Below are 18,753 nucleotides of genomic sequence, written 5' to 3'. Positions count from 1 at the left end.
TTGATTTATTACTAGTGAATGAAAAAAAAAACTTAAGATTTCTGTGGACATTTTTAAGTTGTATCATTCAACAATTTGAACAAGTATTAGTTTCTTCTATGTGCTGTATGTTGTGTGAGGTACTAGTTCCTGACTTGGGAATGGCCTGCAAGAGACTCGCAGATCGTGGCATTCCATGTGCTAGGGGCTCTTTGCGGCTGGGTACACAGCACTCTGAGATGGTCACTGGAGGAGGAGGAGGAGGAGGAGGAACAGTACAACTGTCGGAGCAGCGGCCACCAACTGGTGGTCCGTGAGGTCCGAAAGGTTGGCGACCGCCGGTCTAGAGATGATAACAAGGAAGTCACAGAAGAAACGTGAGCTCAGTGTTGTGTAATGAGAGGCATTTGACATGGTTGGTGAGAAGGAAGGACAGAGGAAGGTGTTACAGGGAAAATTTTAAAGTACCTGCCATTTTCAGAGAACAGTGAATTGCTTATGTGTCTGAACAGCAAGGTGGTAGCAAAATAAGGTTTGAAAAGTAAGTGGAATCTTTTAAAGGGTTTTGTGTGTAGTTAAGAGTTTGTATCTTGAGCTGTCAAAAATATATTGTCATGTACTTATATTATAAAACTCTTGTTGGCTTTTATTGCCTCATATTTTTTAGTTGTCTAGGTAATTTCCCCCCAAACACTTGTTATATAGCTTCTGGAGGATATTTTCTTATTCACCTGATTTTCAAAAAAGGGTTTTAGACTCTTTCCCAATTATATCTATACTCAAAAGATGATTTGTCATAATTTAGGATATCTAAATTCATATGCCACAGAGGTCAGATTTTGGTTATTACTGGTTACTGTTTTTCCCCTTTAAAAAGCTGCTGGTAAAAGTGCCTCTTGCATAGCCAACAGAAGATATGTATAAAGTTCACATATGTGAAAAGTTTTGCAAAATGATTCCTATACTAATTATAAGGTAGCATAAAAAGACATATTTAGTTGCTTATCTAGAATTAATTTGAAGATAGAAAAGGGATAAGCCATTTGTCTCCCCCAGATGAAGACATTTTTATATATTCATTCTGGTCCTTTTAATTAAAAACAGTTGAACAGTCCTCACTTAATGTTATCCATAGGTTCTGTGACTTTAAGCAAAATAAGGAATAATGAAACCAATTTTTACCATAGGTTAATTGATATAAAAAAGAGTTAAGTTCCTAGGGTATCTCATCAGCGTTACAGAGAAACAACATTGAATGAGATGATGTTATTTGAGGACTGGCGGTACTGCTAAATAGTCACAACTCTTCTCTCATCTTACACACTTCCATAAGATAGGCTCACTGGTGTTGATTACACTTGAGGTGGTTCATTATTTTATTTTTATTTTATTTGTCATTTGCTAAAGTGAAGGCTTCATCAACAAATATACGTGTGTGTGTTTCATACCTATTATATCACTTAAGGTTTGTAAGGTATCTAACTAAAATTCACTTTAGAAATAGTAGACACACTATTTAAAAACATTATTAATCTGTGTAGAAAATAACCCAAAGACATGCGTATTTTACAGAATATTCCAGTTTTACGCACAAGTTACTCTTTAACATTTCTTAGAAGTGTTTCACTGAAATGCTTTTGGTGATCCATTTTTTTTATTGGTTACCTGTTTTGATAGCGTGTCACGGGAAGTTTTATCTTAATTGTAGCTATCTTAAAAGGTTAATGGAAAAACTTTCCATAGTGCTTTGTATATTGTCATTGGTAGAAATCTATTCTGTTTAAAATGAAGTGAGCATCAGTGAATAACATTAGACACAATTGTTGTTAACCTGTTCTTTAGAAAATAACCTGCCACTTAGCAGAAATGCAGGTGAGCCATGGAGAAGGTCTGTACTTAAAATGCAGGGTTAATGAATGTCTTTTTTTCTTTCTTGCTCTTCTTTGGGTATTTAAAGTTGCAGTTAGCTCAGGCTGTTTGAAATTATTATTTTTGAATATGTTGTGACATTGTTTTAATTGCACGAAGCTGCAGAACTAGCATGATAAATCAGCACAATGAATTTTAATGCACGGCAAATGACATTAAATGGGCTGCCGTAGACAAAGCAGCTGCTATGATTAATTTTTTCATTCTCCGCTTACAATATTCTGAGAAGGATGACCTTGACAGTTTCTACTGTATTAGAATCCCAGTGGTATGCACTTGAACAGACTTGAGCTTTGTTGGTTCTTGGGTAATAAAGATTGGTTCGTTTTTAAGGTCATGAAAATTTTGTGTTATAGATTTAATATGTTGGTTTTGACTGCTTTTAAAACATTGCTTATTGATAAATAATAACTGTAAGGATTATTTAGCTGTGGTGAAGTCTTTTTCTGTATAATTCCAATGCCATGGTTCCAGCAGAAGAGGGAATCTTAAAAGTAGCAAGAAGAGGAAAAGGGGTGCCTTCAAGGGAGCAACGGTTACGTGGATGACAGTGCAGGGCTTCAGGTTGGGTAAAGAGGTGAAGTCCGCTCTGCTGGGGAACGAGGCAGGGATAAGGGATAGTATACAGAGATGGTTCGGGCAGATTTCAGAATTGGGATCTTGTAGAGCTAGATCAGGTGCTTAGAGGACAGTCTCAACTTTGGATGGAAAAAGCTGTATCAAAATCTGAGGGAAGAGGACTTTCTTCCAGCTACCCTCATGCACCACCCATCTTTCATTGGTGAGTCACCGAAGATGTGATGCTGGTCAGCAGCGGAGTGAGACAGAGTCAGCCATTGAGGCGCAGAAGACTGAACAAGTGCCCTAGCTTAAGCCTTGAGAGCAGTGAGTTCTAGCATGTGACTTTTATGGAATGACATGCCCGCAGTGGCTCATATGCATGGAAAAAATAGGAAGCTGTATGCATAAGAATCATTACCTTTGGATTTTTGTGAAAGTGATGGTATTTTATCTCATATGCACACTATATGTGAGTGAGGAAAATTTACTTTTCAGTTTTCAGAGTTAATCTATGTCTTGCTCCCCCACCACCCCCTGAAAGATAAACCTCTCTATATGAAGGCTAGAAGTTTCTGTTGAGGGATGCTAATTCTTTATGTATGCAATTATTTTTATCACTCCCCTGTTCACGAAAAGAGTTAAGCCTCCTTGCAAAAATAGTATAAGTTAAAGGTAGAAATGGGGGAAAAAATAAGCGTACAGGCATAAAACTTGAAAGGAATGTGATGAAAAAGCATTTACTTTCAAGACTTAAATGTTTAGTACAGAGTGGAATCCAAATTTGGCCACCAGAGTAGAGTTCTGACAGGCAGCCCAAAAATATGGTCTCTGAACAGTTGCTTAAGAGAAAGTATAGCTCGTTAGATAAGTAATAGGAATTTTCCCCAAGGATTTTAGTTAAAAAAAAAAAACAACAACAACAACAAATATTATTTAACATAATGAACAGTTCCCTGAACACCATCATTAAAGAGTTTTGTAAAAGACATTCGCATTCTTGTGTGGTATCTAAGATTTTGTTATATGCTTTGTTTTAGATTACATGTTAATGGACAGTTCAGTATAGTACCTTTCAAAGGCAGATGTATTGTTCCTAATTTATAATTTGTATTAATACATATGAAAATTTCATGCTAAACAATGAGCTGTTATAACACCCCTCCCCAAACTTGGCAAGAAATTTATAAGGACTCTTAATTTTATTTCAACTTACTATTAAAAAGTATTTCATTTGAGTAAGTAAATATATATTTTAAAATAGTTTTAATAGCTATAAATTCAAGCAAGAGAATAATGTATGATGACTTTTTTTCCCCCCAGTTTAATTTTGTTGGGAGAATCCTTGGACCTAGAGGACTTACAGCTAAACAGCTTGAAGCAGAAACGGGATGTAAAATTATGGTCCGGGGCAAAGGCTCAATGAGGGATAAAAAGAAGGTAAGTTTTTAAAAATGGAGGCAAGTCTTTCTGTGAATAATTTGACTAAACTTTTGCATTCTAATAAAATATTCAGGTCTTTTGTGTATAAAGCACTACACATTATTTCATGTCAGAGCATGAACATTTTAAAGGTGGTGTCATGATTTTGCCCTGCTAATTATCATTTTTCATTTAGCCAACTAAATTATCACTCAGTCCATCTTGTTAACTTACTTTGGTCTTTATAATCGAGGAACTTCCAGTTTGGGAATTAGTCAAACTATAATGTTGTATATATAAAAGTATGTAACTAAAAGTTTGGGAAATCTAAAATGTTTGAGATTTATCTGAGAACAGTCAGATAAATAAGTTTGCATGTATGTCAGATCATTTGGAGAGTGAGTAAACAGAAAAAGAAGGCTTTTAACTAGCCTCAGTTTGGTTTCATCAACATTCTGTGTTGATCACAAGTTTTCTAGACATTTTACTTTAAAGTATATTGTTTCTGTTTTTTGTTTTTCTTGCTACCTCTTGTTTTTCTAGTTTAATTAATAAAGACCTAACTATCTACTTTAAATATTGTTTTTAGGGAGGTTTTATTTGCCTATTTTCCTTTTGTCGAGTGAATACTTTTGACTTTCTATTTGTGTAAAAAATGTTTGACTTTTTTTTTTTTTAAATAACCTACATTTTATTGACAATTGATTAAACTTACTGTTAGGAAGGGTTTTTGTTTTGATTTTTTTTTAACACATTTCCTTGAGAGGGCTATCAAATGACAGACCTGTGGTCAGCTTATGTTGCAGCATGTACATTGAATTGCTTTGTGGAGCTCATGGAACCAACACCAGACCTAAAAGGTATTCTCACTTGATGCTGCTAGGCTGCTTTTCTGAGCTTCCCACCTCGTTTGGTTTAAGCTCTCTCATTGACCAAATCTCAATCACACGCTTTCTCCCTGTAGATAAATAGTTGCTCAGAAGTTGGGGGTGAAAAATCCTCATTGATATTATCTTTTAATCTTACAACTTTTTCTTGTCATCTGAGTTTAAAAATACTTTGAGGCAAGCTTGTGAGTTCCCCTTCAGTATATTTAGGTGTATTTGAAACATTTTATTAGGATCTTAAATATTAGATTCTAGATTCTGATTCAACTAGGTGACATGCATTTTTGTGTTGCCATGCAGTTTTGGTTCCCATGCTTGCACTTATGGTCGCATTGGCATTACGTAGTGCTGATTTCATAGCCTGGTCACAAGGAGATGAAATCTTGGCAACCGAGGACAAATAAATCTTCACCAAAAGATTATTGTATCTATTAGTTTAAAAAGCTACTGTTATCAGGCAGTTAACACAGCATGTTTTTTTCCTCTTCTCAGCTTCTCTGAATTCTGTAGTAATGGCCTGCGCCTATGTCACTGGTGCCCACACAGACATTGTGGACAAGAGCTTGCGAGTGTGTAGTGAGAGGCGATGAGTCTGTGTGATTGGGGTGGGCTTGTAGCCTGAAGAACACTCTGCCCTCTGGCAGAGGAACAGAATGGTTAGAGTGAGTTCTGCAGCCAGATTGCGTAGGTGTGCATCTTGGTTCTGTCACTTAGCAGTTTTGTTGGACAGATTAGTTAGTCTCTGCATGTTATGTAAAGTGGGACTAGTAATGTCACTCATCTCTTCTTGTGGCTGGGAGGGTTCAATTAGTGCTAAAACACTAGGAACTGTGTTTTAGAGTATATTAAGTGATCAATTAATGTTAATAATTGTTCTTAATAAGTTTAGCCAACACTGTTTGATAGTACATTTTGTGCTTAAACTCATAGGTGTAGTTTTTTAAACTCTGGAAATGAGTTTTGTGACCTTTGAATGTCCTATATTCTCATGGCTTTTCTGTTCTGTGTCTCTGGTTGTTGGTGTGTCCGTATCCTGCCTTGTCTACTTTGTTCTTAACCTCAAGTAGAAGCAGTTCACACATTTTATTTATTTTTAATTTGCAATATTGTCTACTGAAATTTAAAAAAGCTTACAGAATGTACATGCAGGATAATATTAAAATAGGACACCAAAAATTGGCTATAGATTACATTTTTAGTTTTATTAAAAGCTACAGGTGAACATACCTTGGGCATATCAAGTTAATTAGAATGGTTCCATATGTTCGATATTATGGTATGTGAATTTTGTGAAGAATTTATAGATTTAGAATACTAGGAGTGCTTTCTGTAATCTTAATTTAAATGGATTACACATAAATTAACCAAATCATCTTGGGTTATGCTGTAGTTTATTTAGCTGTTAAAAATGTTAATAGTAAAGTCAAAATGGAAAGTACTATTGTTTGTTTGTTGGCTGTTTTGAAAAAAGACAATGACAAACAGATGGAGACAAAAAGAGGTAATTGATGTAAAGAATAAGCCTGGATGAGGTATATTTCTGGTGTTTGAAAGGAAAATCCATTGACTACTTTTTTTTTTCTGTAGAGTTGTCAATTTATGCCAAGTGAAGAAAGCTAGAGATTAAATATCATTTTACTTCTTATGATTGAAATGCTGTTTATTGATCTGAGTCACAAGGAGATGAAATCCTTTACTTGTCTGGTAAACTCAGTACTTATGGAGTATTGCTCTGGTGTTTGATGAATCCCTGCCACGTAGTAGGACCTGGAAAAAACTATCTGGGAAGGAATACATGGTTTATTTAGGTAATACACGAAGGCATAGAGACCCTCCTGCCCTGGCTCTCCAGACCCCATAAAAGATTTTGTAAATAGAGAAAATCATAAACCCTATGTGCTTTAATTCTGTTGGGAAGATAGACAGTACTGTATCTTTCTAAGCTGCTGGTTTGAAGCAGTGGAGTGAATGTGCCACTTCAAACTTGATTATCTTGGATTGATATTACTTTAGCGTTATTGATGGCTACAATAGCATTGATTTTGAATAAAATGGAACCTGAGAGCAGGACCTGCAGTCAGACTTCATGGGAGACGTGGAAGCTTGTCTGTGCCAGCCACATAGGGCGCTGCTGATCTTCAGCCAGTGGCCTGGGCCTGTCTGATATTACGTATATGGTAACGGGGGCTCTACAAGTGGAAGCCAGTGTTTTATGGATAGTCCTTTTGAATTTAGTATACTCCGTATCATGAAATAGTCTAAGTACTTCACACACATTTAATTAATCTGAGTTTTATTATTTCCATTTTGTAGGGGAGGAAACTGAGGCTCAAGGTGGTTGAGTAATTTGCCAAAGGTCAGCTGCCAAAAAGGTAGCAGTCAAAATTTGAACCTAATCTTCTAATTATAAACCACTTCTAAGAGTAATACCAACCTCAGAAATAGTAGAGGAACTTGAATATTGAGTGCTCTACACTTTAACTAGGAAGTCAGTGTGGATCCTCTAAGCTTTGTTTATTCCCTCAGTGATAATATATTTTGAAATTTTTCTGTGCATCATTCTTTTTATTTTCAGAAATCCTTCCTTTAGACAGGATGTAATCCCTTGTTTCCTGTTGGGAAACAAATACTTGAACAGATTAGAGATGCTAGAGAAATAATTTTGAGGAAAGAATACGATTGATTTTTTTTGGTAGGGTTTTTTTGTTTGTTTGTTCGTTTTTGCAGGGGCCACATGAAGGGCTGTGGGGAAATGTCTCATGCTAGAAGGAATGGCCCACCCTCAAACACAGGTGGCAGTGGAAACCAGTGTAGAAGATGAGAACATGGAAGTCATTAAAAGGGAAGACTGTTGTGTCCGTAATTCGATACTTGCTAGAGTACTGTGGAGAGCAGCTATTGCAGTGGTAAAGGAAGTACACCTTAGGAAATCTTTAGGATTGGTCTTTGTAGGGAACACTCTTGGGAGACTTTTCTTATCCACATCCGTTAGTTTTCTGAGACCACCCCCCACCCCACCCCCGTCATAAACAGGAGGAGCTAAGAAGCCATGCCTGTGTTGGCCAACAGTGTTGATGGGTGAAATGTGTACAGTTTGATTAAAGCCAGCTCAGTCAAATGTTGTGTCTTCTGGAAACTCCCAGTGAGACTCGGTAATTCTAGTTAGAGCTCTGTGCTCGGGGTGAAGGAACGCACACTCAGAGGGCCAGATGGCCCTTCTAGGCTGCTAATCCCAATGCCAGAGGTAGCTGCTGCTTCACGGGTGGGGTGTCTCTTTCAGACCTTCAGCAGCCTCAGGAGATGGTCTTACGCTTCCAGCTATGGAGGCGGGAGGAGGAGAAGAAACTTACCCAGTCCCTTACTTCTAAATGACAACTGTACGGAATTCAAACACACCCTGAGACATTCAAACTCGACAGATTATTCTCAAGAAATTATGGGCTTTGAATTTAAAGTCAGATAAGTCTGATTTTAAAGTTTTAATTCAGTTTTTAACTTTACATTTTTTCCCTAAATATATTTACCCATAGGATCTCTTTTTTAAGAGATGTTTCTATAACTTCTTAAGAAACTACTTTTAGACTTTAATATTTTACATGCTATTTTTCATATACGTATATTACACATTTTCTTAAATATCTCATTTCTATTTTTATGGTTAATATATATTTTGATATGTGATATTTTTAGGAAAGTTTAAAAGTACAGATGGTCTGAAAAAAAATTAAATTGTACCTGATTCATTCTCTCTAGATCAGTGGTTCCCAACCTGTTTTTGGCCATCCCCCACCTAAGCATCTCTAAAATCCTGACCCTCCCCTCCCCCACCCCCATGACATATTATTCTTATTCAAAAAGTGAACTCCTATTCTTGTGGGGAAAGCCTAAAAGGCCATGAACTTGATCTAAACAAGCTTCCAAAGAGCATGGCATCCAAGAAAGAGAAAAATAAAAGAACGAAAGAACAGTTGAAGTACTGAGGAAGCAATTGTTAAAAATAATAATATGAAGTGATATGAAAAAATAGCAAATAGTTTCATAACATATAATAAAGAACTAAAATGCATAAACGTGTCACAATATATATTTATATACCGTATATGAGGCTCCTAGAACCATAAGAAATGCAAAACATTCACTGTGAATAACTCATTCTCGGATTTCCCCCCAGGGGGCGTGTGCCCCATGTTGGGAGCCGCTGCTCTAGATGCTGCTCTTGTTGACAGTTTTGGTATGTCTTCTTGTAGATTGTTCTTCATGAAGTTATATGCATGTTCACATGTGCTATCGGACGTGCGTCATATTATACATGATGCTTTATCAGTAACATTTTCTCCTGCAGCTCTGTTCTGTCCTGTGTCACTTCACCAAATAGTTGAGCTTTAGAATGTCTGAAGACTGTGCTGGGTGATAGGAAGCACACGTTTTTGGTGGACAAACTAAAGTGGCTGTGATCAGTATGACATAACATCCGGTACAAGCATGTTTCCAAACAGCCTGTTGTATTTATCTCTTGGAATACGCAGCTTTCTTTAGCATAGGTGTAGTTGGTTTAAAAACTTGCATCATGGTAAATTTTAAATGGTGTTTACTCATCACCCAGCGTCAGCATTGCCTGTCTCCTTCCATGTGTGCCTTCATCACTCCCCTGCTCTTCCCCCAGATGATTTGGGGAGTAAATTCCAAACGTAATTCCATTTGTAAATATTTTATTAGTTTCTAAAATAGAAAGGCTCTTTGTTATTGTGTTTGGTTTTTATCACATTTTCTTTATGTCATCAAATACCTAGTCAGTGTTGAGTTTCTCTCCTGTCTCATAAATGTACATTTGAAAAAGTTTGTTTGAATAGCATCCAAATGAGGACTATGTACATAGCAGTTGATTGATAGGGCTCTTCATGTCACTCTCCCCCTCGGCCCCATTTCTCTCTGCAGTTTATTTGTAGAGGAGCTGAGCTATTTCTCCTGAGGAATTCCTGTGGAGGTAGCTGATCGCATGTTCATGGTGGTGGTTAACTCTGTTCCCTGTATTTGATGTAAATAGTAGCAAGAAAGTTTTCACCACATTCAGATCTCTGCCTTCCCTTCCTCATTTTCTTCCTTTCTGAAGACACAAGCAATGCTGTGGTGGTGGCACATAAAATCCAGTTTCCTCTCTGATTTTAGCAATCAGTGGTGATTGTTTCTTAGGCTCTTTTTTCAGAAGGAGTTACAAAATAGCTATATCCTGTTTTCTTCATTAGTACCAGCGAGATTTACTTTTATAGGAAAGGCTGAATAAATGCTCAGTTCCTTATTCACTAGTTTTAAAATAGAGAGTTGGTTCCTAGGAACCCTACAAAGGTGAAAAGAGTGTTTGTTTTCTTTTGAGTATCATTCTGAGTGCCGCATTGAAACAGTTTTGATGTTTCAGTTCTTTGCAGTTAATGTTTTTAACTAATTATGATGTTTGGCCTGTGGGTATCTCTTCAAGTTCACCTCTGTCCTTTTGACACAGTTGTAGTTTTGTGACTAGTAACTTTGCTTTCTGGTGTAGTACCATAGTCCATGCTCATCTTTTAATATTTCTTCTCCAGAATTAGAGCCAGCCATTCTTTAAGAAACTTTGGTTACTGTTAGCGGAAATAGTATTTAGAGATTGCAATCTGGGCTGTAGCTATGCTCATTATTTGTAGACCTTTTCGGCACAGAGATAGGAGATTCATACATACACAATCACACACATACAGGAATAGAGATATATTTGTACATGTTCATTCTTATTCAAAACCAAGTTTACAGTGTTTTATTTAAGTGATCTTTTTATCTGTATTGTCTTTCCATCACCCTGAAAATCCTGGTTCCTAATGATTCATTTACTTTGTTCTAAAATGCACAAAACATGCCAGAATACAATAAGGACACTATAGCCAACAGCATTGTCGGGGGCATTTTCTGCAGTTCTTGTCACTTCCTTTGGTTGTTTTTTCTTTAATTGAATTGAGGGGGGGATGGGAGGGAGAGAGAGAAGGAGGGAGGGAGGGAGGGAGGAAGTGGGGGGGGAGAAAAGAGGAGGAGAGGAGAGGAGAGGAGAGGAGAGGAGAGGAGAGGAGAGGAGAGGAGAGGAGAGGAGAGAGGGACACATCCATAGGGACCGAACCTGACACCCGGGTATGTGCCCCGAAGAGAAATCAAACCCAGGATCTTTGGTGCTTGGAAGCCCAGCCAACCAAGCCACACCAGCCAGGGCAGCAGTTCTTACTGCTTTCAGGGTATGTTTCCCTTGAGAAACAACTTACTGTTTTAAAACAAGAGTTTTTTATTGTATAAGTTTTACCATCATATGGATACACAGTTAAGTTCATTTGTTGCATTTGGTTTTCAGTTTTAAGAATTGCTTAAATTATTTTTCTATTACTTGTAACATTTACAATGGTTTCAAAGTCAAATGTATAATGTAGCAAATTTTCAGAGAAGTCTAGCTTTTATTTCTGGTTCCTTTATTTCCCCCTTTGCCGTTTGTGTAAATTTTTAATTTAGTTTTTGGTTTAGCCTTCCATTTCTTCTTTTTTTTTTTTAATGTAAAGTTACAGAAGTATGACAATTGTGTATTGTATGTGTGTAATTTCTCTTTTTTCATAGATCGTTATGCATTCTACACTTTTCTACACTCTGCTGAGTATATATTTACTTAATGGTATATTGTTGAGATCACTTAATTGGGAGTATATAAAAATAGTTCTATTCCTTTTAATAACTTCATCATATCCCATTGTGTGGATATACCATGAATTATTTCAACATTCCCCTGTTAATGGACATTTGAATTGATTCTAGGCTTTGTTGTTAAACATAGGCAGAGTGCTGCCTTGAATAGCTTCATATGTACATCTTTACATGTATTTGCTAGTTTATATTTTGGTTAGAATTCTAGAAGTGCTATTACAATATGTAGTTTTGCTAGCTAGGGCTAAATTCCTATTTCTAGGGGCTCTTATTTTGCATTACCATGAGCATTCAATTTCTTAACAGATTCTCCAACAGATTTAAACTTTTATATTTTATGAGGAGATGTTAAAGACATTTTTAAAGAAGCTATTTCATAAGAGTGTGTGTGGGGGGGTGCGGGGGGTTACAAGGTCATTGCTCTTGTGAACATTGCAGCCATCTCTGGTTTCCCAGTTAGTCATTTACTTACAATATATTGCCATTTAAAATAATAGTTAGACATAGCTGAAATGGTATTATTGTAACAGGGCTTAAGGTATATTATAATTGTAATAAATTTCTAGTTGGGCCTAAGATGCTAATTACTATTTAAAATGTTTTCAAGAGGAAAAGTAATATGATTTTCTGTTAGATTACATACCCTTTTTTCAGCTAGGATTCCTCATATGAAACACAACTTAGAAATTCTTCAGTTTTACTGGGAGTGGTTCATAATGAGTAAGTATCATTATAGATGTGTAGGAGAGAAGTTAGTCATCCATAATTTATGCCTTGGGCCAGGCATTAAGACTTGATTCTCTTGTAACCCTATGAGGAATGGTTTTTTTCCTCTACTTTATTATTATTATTTTTTAAATTTATTTCAGAGAGAGGAAGGGAGAGGGAGAGAGAGAAACCTCAGTAATGAGAGAGAATCGTTAATCAACTGTCTCCTGCACGCCCCCTTCCAGGGATCCAGCCCGAAACCCAGGCGTGTGCTCTGAACAGGAATGGAGCTATGACCTCCTGGTTCATTGGTCAATGCCCAACCTCTGAGCCAAACCGGTGGGCTTTCCCTCTACTTTCTATTTCTCCCTTGCATCCCCTCTTTTGCAGGCAGAATGGACTGAATGAAGGCCGCAGGCAAATGACCAGGCCTTAGCTTTGTCTAGAAAGTCCTTCCTTGTGTTGAGATAAAATCTTTATCTTGGAAACTTAAATTCTTTGATCGTAACTTTACTTCGAATTCAAAACAAATATATTCTCTTAAACCTTAGAGCCTTTGACGTATGATTACAGTACTTATGTATTAAAGACATCCTACTTGAGCTATGAACCAATTCCCAAGTAACTTGAGACTTTCTTTTTCAGTGTAATGGGACATGACATTTCATTCAACCTCAAGTGATTGATTGCTTTTGTTTTTTTGTTTTGTTTTGTTTTTAAGGGAAAGGAAGGCCTACTTTTCTGGAATAGTTTAAATCAGTGTTTTTCAAATGATCTGAAATAAAAGACCATCTCAAAAAAGTAAAATCTAATATTTCTTATCAGAGAAATGGAATTTCTATAAATATGTAAATTTAAACCTATTTAGAACTTTTTAAGTCACAGGCAAAATTATCCAGTTAGAATGCTATAAATGTTTCTTAAACACTTGCAAGCTGCACTGCCAAGCAGCACTGGTTGGAATGGTTGAAATACCAGCTTGTCACATGATCTGCTGGGTTCTCAGAACTGTAAACTGGCCCCCAGGGTCCTCTCTTCTGCTTCTCCACACTTCTCACCCTCTTGTTTTTGTTGTGCATGTTTTTAAAATAAAATTTATGTTAGAATATTGACATTTTTGTTCATTTGGTTGCATGTTCATTGTGGACTCAGGTGGGTTAGCCTTGTTTTAAGATGAGTATAAAGCAGTGCAATAAAAATTCAGTGTTCTTTTCAGATTGGATAGTATTTCTATACACTTATAGTAGAGTCACTGCTTTGCCCACATTGATTAACAAAGATGTGAAGGATTAGAAATAAACACTTTACTATTATTTATTTTAAAGTGCAGTTATTAAATTTTGTGAAACACTCTTTGAAGGGTAAAAAGATGTACCCAATGAAAATAAACCTTTGTTTTCATTAAAGTAACCTGTAAAACTTAAGCTAATTACTCTGCCATAGATCTAATACCAAGAAGAGTTAATTACCCATGCCTAATGAAATGAGACATGAGTTTCAGTGAAAAGGGAGAGTCCATTTTATCACTAGATGCTGCTAATGATTCTTTTAAAATTAAGACTTGATTGGATTGCAGTCAGTTTGGTTAAGGAATATGTGAGCACCTTACAGCTGTGTGGTCTAACAAATTTTCTTTTTAGAGGGCTCAGTTCTCTGTTGACAGAATTGCTACTGGAATGTTGCTTATGTTATATTATTCTGCATCAATTGATCAAGGAACTTCGATTGGAAAGTTTTTCAGTCATACATAAATATTTTTTGGCATTTATCTTTATTGTTAAAAGTATTACCGATGACCCTTTTTCCACCAATTCACCTCCTCCACCCCACTCCCACTCCCTCTTCAGGCCTTTACCTTCATTAATATGACTGAACTGTCTTATCCATTTCAGTCATATTAATGAAAAATCATTAGGCTGTTTCATAAGCCTAGTGACCCATCCTATTCTGTGCTAGTTTATTTTTATATTAACGCCTTGGGTTATGAAAGATCACTGTTTAAAGATATTATATTGTTGTTCTTTTTATTTTAAAACATGTTACTTTTTAAAATATATTTTTAGTGATTTCAGAGAGGAAGGGAGGGAGAGAGAGATAGAAACATCAATGATGAGAGAGAATCATTGATTGGCTGCCTCCTGCACACTCCCTATGGGAATTGAGCCTGCAACCTGGGCCTATGCCCTTGGCTGGAATCGAACCAGGGACCCTTCAGTCCGCAGGCCGACACTCTATCCACTGAGCCAAACCGGCTAGTGCTAAAACATGTTAATTTTTATGTTAAATCATGTATAATTGTTAACTCTTGCTTTTAAAGAGTATACTTCTTTTTTCCCTCCAAATGCAGGCCCATTTATTTAAAGTTAGGTTAACATTATAAATGATTAGCAAAACATACTAAACTAAATCAGCAAACATAAGTTTATATTATATCACATTAAAACTTTCAACTCCAACTGTAGCCCCCCCCCCATTTAAAAATAAATATTTTAATTGATTTTTAGAGAGAGAAGAAAGAGGAGGGAGAGAGAGAAACATCAATCAGCTGCCTCCTGCACGCCCTCTACTGGGGATCCAGCCCGCAACCTGGGCAAGTGCTCTGACCTGGAATTGGACTAACAACCTTTCTGTGCACAGGATGATGACCAACCAACTGTGCCACACTGGCCAGGTCTCCAATACCTTTTGAATTCCTCATTGTAGGCTACCCTCTCCCTAAAGAAGACAAGGATCTTAGTACACTCTACCTATCAAATGCTCCCTCTCCTTCTATTAAAGACTAGAGGCCCAGTGCATGAATTCGTGCACCAGTGGGGTCCCTCACCCTGGCCTGCAGGATCGGGCTGAAACCAGCTCTCCGAAATCCCCTGAGGGGTCCCGGATTGCAAGAGGGCGCAGGCCAGGACAAGGGACCACCAGTGCATGATCGTATCGTGGCCGGGGAGGGACACAGGAGGTTGGCCAGCTCGGCAGGGACCGCAGGAGGGCTCCAGGGCATGTCTGGCCCATCTTGCTCAGTCCCCATCAGCTGGACCCCAGCAGCAAGCTAACCTACTGGTCAGAGCGTCTGCCCCCTGGTGGTCAGTGCACATCATAGCGAGCGGTTGAGTGGCCTTAGCATATCATTAGCATATTACGTGTTGATTGGTTGAACGGAAGACCGGACACTTAGCATATTAGGCTTTCATTATATAGGATAATATAGAATTTTATTTCTCTGAGGGAACAATTGGTCCACAAGTTATAAGCTCTGTGTAGCCAGAATAGGTGATAGCCACAGTTCAGTTCAGTTTAGTTCTTTTGGTCAAATGTACCCATTTCTGTGTCAACACCACCCCACCCTAATTAATACAGTATAAGAAGTCTTTATATTTGGGTGGGACAAGTCATCTCATCTCATTCTTCTTCTCTAGGAATGCCTTAGCATTATTGACCATTTGTAATTCTTTATTTTTTAAGTCACAGATTGTCATAGGACCAGGATGAAAGCACAGCCTGTGGGTCCAAAAATATTAGTACTTTGAGTATCATGTTATTGAAGCAATTCGTTTTGTGAATTATTTGATACTTAGAAAAGAGTAAAAAAATAAAGGAATGTTTCAAAAAGGACTTCATAAGTTTTTTTTTAACTTAAATGTTTTGCCAAATTCAAATACCTGTATTCTAAACATAGAAGACTAATCACTTTGCATAGAAAATATTATTTGTAAGAATCTAATGTAAATAAAGTTTTGTATAATTTCACCTTTGTAAATAAGATTAATTTCTAGTAACTTGTATTCGTTTAAATTATAGGATTATTAAATAAAATAAGAAACCAGTGAGTAATTGGAAATACAAGGGGAGTCACAGCAGAAGTATTTTAAAGTGGTCACAGTAGTAAAAACAAATGATCTCTTGCAAAATCAAAATTCTTAATTTAGAAAGCCTTTCAGGTTTAGTGTAGAAACAATATAAATACTGGGATTTATTTTTAAAAAATCATTTAGAGGTGTTACTTATATGTTGATTTATATCTTGAGACAATGTTTTTGTGACCTGATATATTTTACTTAGGGATATTTTATCTGTCTATGACCATAGAAACTCATATGTACTTTTAAAGTTAATTGTTTCTACTATGAAACTGTGAACAACATGTGCACATATATCATTATTAGGATAAATTTATAGAAGTGTAATTTGTTGGTTGAAAAAGTGTTACCAAAATAGCTAATTAAAGCCCTTCTTTAAAATTAAAAGTCCACTCAGCAGGAAATGAAAATGTTTGTATATGAATCGCCTCTAAAATTGGGGATGTCACTTTTTTTAAGGGGACAAAAATATACTTTTCCACATAGTTTTGATTAGCAAGGGTAAATCTATTAATATATGTTTGGATATTAATGTTCACTTTTGTATTGTGTGGCTTACCATTGCTATTATCCCAAGCCTCTGCTCTTGCCTTTTCATTTAATTATTTTGAAAAAATAATTACACCTCTAGAAAAAATTGTAAGAGTGCTACAATGAATTCCTGTATACCCTTCACCTAGATTTGCCATTTTAAAAAACATTTGTACAATTCTGAACCCTGTATGTGCTCCGTCTCTGTTTATACATGTATATGTATATACATACACTTACACACACTGGCAGATTTCATATTTACAAATTCGCTTACTTGCTAAAATTTACTAGTAATTCCTAAATTAATAAGTGTGGCTCGTGGTTTGACAGTCATTCATGGACATATTCAGATTAGCAGAATGATTTGAGTCACCTAACACTCTTGTTCTTAGCTAAGGTTGAAGAAGGCGACACCAGTTCACTTATTGTGAGTAAGTGTCCTTTTCATCATGTATTTTGTGCTATGTTGTTTGCATATTTGTGCTATTTTTTGGCAATTTCGGTGTTAAAATGCCCCCCAACCCCCCCGCCCCCCGCCCCCGGCATAGTGGGGCTGCTGTCTAGTGTTTCTAGGCACAAGAAGGCTGCCATGCCCGCGCTGGAGAAGCTGCATTCAGGAGTGGCTTTCCGTGCCGCGGGCTGTGAGGACCGTGTCAGGACTCGGCAGGACGGGTTAACGAAGATGTCTTTACCAGAAGCACGCAGGCGGGGCTGTGTTGATTGGTTGATGAAAATGTGACCCGAGGCTGGCAGGAGCATACCTTGTATTTCTTCTAGGAGCAAACCCTGTATTTCCTCAGGAACAGTGGTTCAGCATTCTCTAATCCAGTGTTTGCACTGGCTTTATAGAGCATCATTAAGGAGAATTGACGTGTTGTGTGTGTGCGTGTGTGTGTGTGTGTGTGTGTGTGTGTGAGAGAGAGAGAGAGAGAGAGAGAGAAATCACATTTCACTGGTGTCTGATTTGGAATAGTTCCTCAGCTTATAGTCCTTGATGATTTGCACTTTTCTTTCTCAGGATTAGATACAGACTATGCATTTTTGGTAAGAATATTTTTTAAAAGGGACGTTGTGTCCTCAGCACATCATATTAGCAGATATGTCAGCTCCATTTTTATGTTAACGTTGATCATTTGGTTAAAATGGTATCGGTCATATTTTTTCACTGTAGAAGTAACTCCCCTTTTAAATTAATAATCAAAGGGGGATACTTTGAAACTTTGTAAATATCCCCTTCCCAACAAAATGTTGGCTAGTGGTTTTAGCTTTGATTAATGACTCTTGCTCAAATCTGTTATTACTCTAACACAGGTGTTTGCAAAATTGTTATTTTTCTAACTTCTTTATTTCTGATAGGTTAAGATCTCTTTCTATATCACATATTTATATATTCCTCCTGCCTCTCCCCCACCCCCTTGTTGATTTTAGAATTTCTTTCCCCTGACTGGAATCTGTGAATTCCAGACTGCATTCTTACTGGGACTTGTGGAGTGGGGTGAGGGAATGGTAATGACAGCAATGCTGTGTTGGTGGTGGTGGTAAGGCTGCAACACACTGAGCACTTACTATGACTTAGGTGCTGCTTTGTCAGCCCATGTGAATTAACCCATTTAATCCTCAGACAGCCCTGTGAGGTAGCTGCTGTTGCTATTCTAATTTTATCCATGAGGAAATGGAGGCCGAGGGAGGTTACCCAACTTCTGATAAACTGGCTTGTGAGCTGTCTAATAAGATTTGAACTCAGCCTGGCTTGAGTGTGTGAGTTTAATCACTGCATTGTGCTTTTCCTCGGTAGTCTTCTCTTTTCCTTATTTCCAGTCTTTCTGTACTTCTCCAGCTGCCAGAGTGAATTTTTCAATAATCCTGCTATTTATTTGATGTCTTTAGTAAGAGCCAGCTCTTTATGGTGCTCTACAAGGCTTCTCTTCCATTTGCCACTTCTGTGACTGAGCCCCTGCCTTTCTGTTCTTGAATGGGCTGCTGCTCTCCGTGTAGGGCTTTGGGCTCACGAGTCCCTTTGTCTGGAGTCCTCTTACCCTGGTAGCTGGAATTTGACCCCCACTTTATTCTCCTCCTCATAGTGTTACTAGAGGCCCAGTGCACGACATTCGTGCACTGGGGGGGGGGGGGTCCCTCATCCCGGCCTGCACCCTTTAGTCAGACATCCTTAGCGCTGC

The 18,753-nt window shown here is 37.4% G+C and overlaps 1 protein-coding gene across 6 annotated transcripts in view; it reads left to right on the top strand.

Annotated features, from left to right (window-relative positions):
- Positions 1-18,753, top strand: part of QKI (QKI, KH domain containing RNA binding) — a 131,467-nt gene that overhangs the window by 54,174 nt on the left and 58,540 nt on the right. For all 6 annotated transcript variants that reach the window (XR_013813999.1, XM_079780678.1, XM_079780677.1 and 3 more), the window contains exon 3: positions 3,790-3,906. Coding sequence is in view for 5 of the 6 variants with exons in the window: in XM_079780678.1 (XP_079636804.1) it covers positions 3,790-3,906 (117 nt within the window). In the remaining variant the exon portion in view is untranslated. The remainder of the gene's footprint in view (positions 1-3,789; positions 3,907-18,753) is intronic.

Source organism: Cnephaeus nilssonii (genome assembly GCF_951640355.1).
Source record: "Cnephaeus nilssonii genome assembly, chromosome: 9".
Taxonomy (NCBI): Eukaryota; Metazoa; Chordata; class Mammalia; order Chiroptera; family Vespertilionidae; genus Cnephaeus; species Cnephaeus nilssonii.
Note: the sequence above shows the minus strand (reverse complement) of the source record. Positions and strands in the feature narration are given on the sequence as shown.